Source organism: Diceros bicornis, chromosome 28 (genome assembly GCF_020826845.1).
Source record: "Diceros bicornis minor isolate mBicDic1 chromosome 28, mDicBic1.mat.cur, whole genome shotgun sequence".
NCBI lineage: Eukaryota > Metazoa > Chordata > Mammalia > Perissodactyla > Rhinocerotidae > Diceros > Diceros bicornis.
The window spans coordinates 15,251,931-15,254,056 of NC_080767.1; the positions used below are offsets into that span (position 1 = coordinate 15,251,931).

The 2,126-nt window shown below is 47.7% G+C and overlaps 1 protein-coding gene across 1 annotated transcript; it reads left to right on the forward strand.

Annotated features, from left to right (window-relative positions):
• The first annotated feature begins 218 nt into the window (after nucleotides 1–218).
• On the forward strand, nucleotides 219–1,856 carry TAL2 (TAL bHLH transcription factor 2). Its single transcript, XM_058524729.1, has 2 exons — nucleotides 219–335; nucleotides 1,083–1,856. Exon 2 carries the CDS (start codon nucleotides 1,093–1,095, stop codon nucleotides 1,408–1,410), a length of 318 nt encoding a protein of 105 aa, XP_058380712.1. The 5' UTR covers nucleotides 219–335; nucleotides 1,083–1,092; the 3' UTR covers nucleotides 1,411–1,856.
• Nucleotides 1,857–2,126: the final 270 nt, after the last annotated feature.

Here is a 2,126-nt window from a genome sequence, read left to right on the forward strand (position 1 = left end):
ATTAACGCGTGTTAATCCAAGCCACCGGAGAAAAGGGGCCCATGCCTGCAAGAGTTAAAAATGGCACAATAAGATTTGGCAGTACATGGTGATGATCACCTCTCCTAGGACCAGAAAGGTCATCCAGATGGGGATGCCCGAATACCGTCTACAGCATCCCTGCCAAATCATCACCCCTAGCTGCCCCTTGTCTTTTTTTCTTTTGTCACACTAAATATCCCCACTTCTGTTCTTCACACAACAGGGTTTCAAGACTCTTCATCACTCTGTTCATCCTCTAAATGTGCTCCAGTCTGGATATTTTAGCTCTTGCACAGTGGGCCCTAGCCCTCCAGGTGAGGTCTGACAGCTAAGAGGAGAGCTGTGCTATCATGATCTTCATTCCAAATATTATCTTATTAATGAAACCTAGGATCACAGCTTTTTTTTTTTCTTTAAGAATCCATATTCAATTTTCTATTGGCTAAATATGTTTTTTTCACACATATACTCGATCCTATACTGTGCCTGATTCTGAACAATTAGGAAGAATTGGTTATAAAAGAAGTTTTGGTGGGGGCTGGCCTGGTAGCGTGGCGGTGAAGTTCGTGCACTCTGCTTTGGCTGCCCAGGGTTCACAGGTTTGGATCCCGGGCACGGACCTGCGCACTGCTTATCAAGCCGTGCTGTGGCAGGTGTCCCACATATAAAGAGGAGGAAGATGGGCATGAATGTTAGTCTAGGGCCAATCTTCCTCAGCAAAAAGAGGAGGATTGGCAACAGATGTTAGCTCAGGGCTAATCTTCCTCACCAAAAAAAAAAAAAATGTCATGGGAGTACTGGGATAAATAGCCTTGCAACTGGAGGCTTCAAAACAGAGAGAAAAGGGCTGAAGGGTGATGTTCCTATGCTGCCTTCTCTTCTGCCACATTTACTTCCCTTATCAAAAGGAAGATGCAAAAAAACCTGAAAATGAGGAAATGAATTTTCTAAACTCTGAGTCGAGAAGATCTGACATCTCAAGTTCTTGGCGGGACATGTGGTACCCACCAGGCCTCTTACAAGGTATTGGCCCTCGGGGCCCTTTCTCTTTCCCGTCTCAGGAACTCAGACATGACCAGGAAGATCTTCACGAATACCAGGGAGCGGTGGAGGCAGCAGAATGTCAACAGTGCCTTTGCCAAGCTGAGGAAGCTCATCCCCACTCACCCTCCAGACAAAAAGCTGAGCAAAAATGAAACGCTTCGCCTGGCGATGAGGTATATTAACTTCTTGGTCAAGGTCTTGGGAGAGCAGAGCCTGCAGCAAACGGGAGTGGCTGCTCAGGGAAACATTCTGGGACTCTTCCCCCAAGGACCCCACCTGCCGAACAGGACTCTACTTGGTGACTACCAGGTTCCTTCACCTGGCCCAAGCCACCACATTCCATAGTGTGGCTCTGGCTGTCACCACCCAGGGCAGCACTTGTTCAGAAGTCACTGGCTGTCAGCAGCCCTTTGTATGTTCCAGAGTCAACTTGATGAATAATTTGTGAGGTGTGAATTTAAGCTTCCTAGGAGGTGGCTCACGTTCAGCTGCAGGGAGCCAAAAGGAGGCCATGAGGAAGGTGACTTAGGAGTCCCACCGCCTGGGGCTTCAGGCAGAGCAGCCTGTGTCTCTCTGTTTTATATATCCGGATCTGCATAAGATGTTTGAAAAAAAAATCATAGGTTAAAAACAGGTTTGAAAATCATTGTTTTACTCAATATGTTTCCAGTTATACGAAAGTTTTCTCAGGGGCTGGCCCGGTGGCGCAAGCGGTTAAGTGCGTGTGCTCCGCTGCGGTGGCCCAGGGTTCGCTGGTTCGGATCCTGGGCGCGCACCGATGCACCGCTTGGCAAGCCATGCCATGGCAGCGTCCCATATAAAGTGGAGGAAGATAGGCACGGATGTTAGCCCAGGGCCAGTCTTCCTCAGCAAAAAAAGAGGAGGATTGGCAGATGTTAGCACAGGGCTGATCTTCCTCACACACACACATAAAAAAGTTATCTCATAATGAATCTCAGATGGATGAGTAGAAAATGCTTCCCTCAGAAGGAGGCACATTTGATCAAGGGTGAACAAACTAAGTCTCAAGGTTGATGAATGGAAAGATAGCCTGTGCAGAA

Excerpts from the sequence above, each read along its gene's own strand:
- TAL2 (XM_058524729.1), top strand. The coding sequence starts at position 1,093 with ATGACCAGGAAGATCTTCACGAATACCAGGGAGCGGTGGAGGCAGCAG.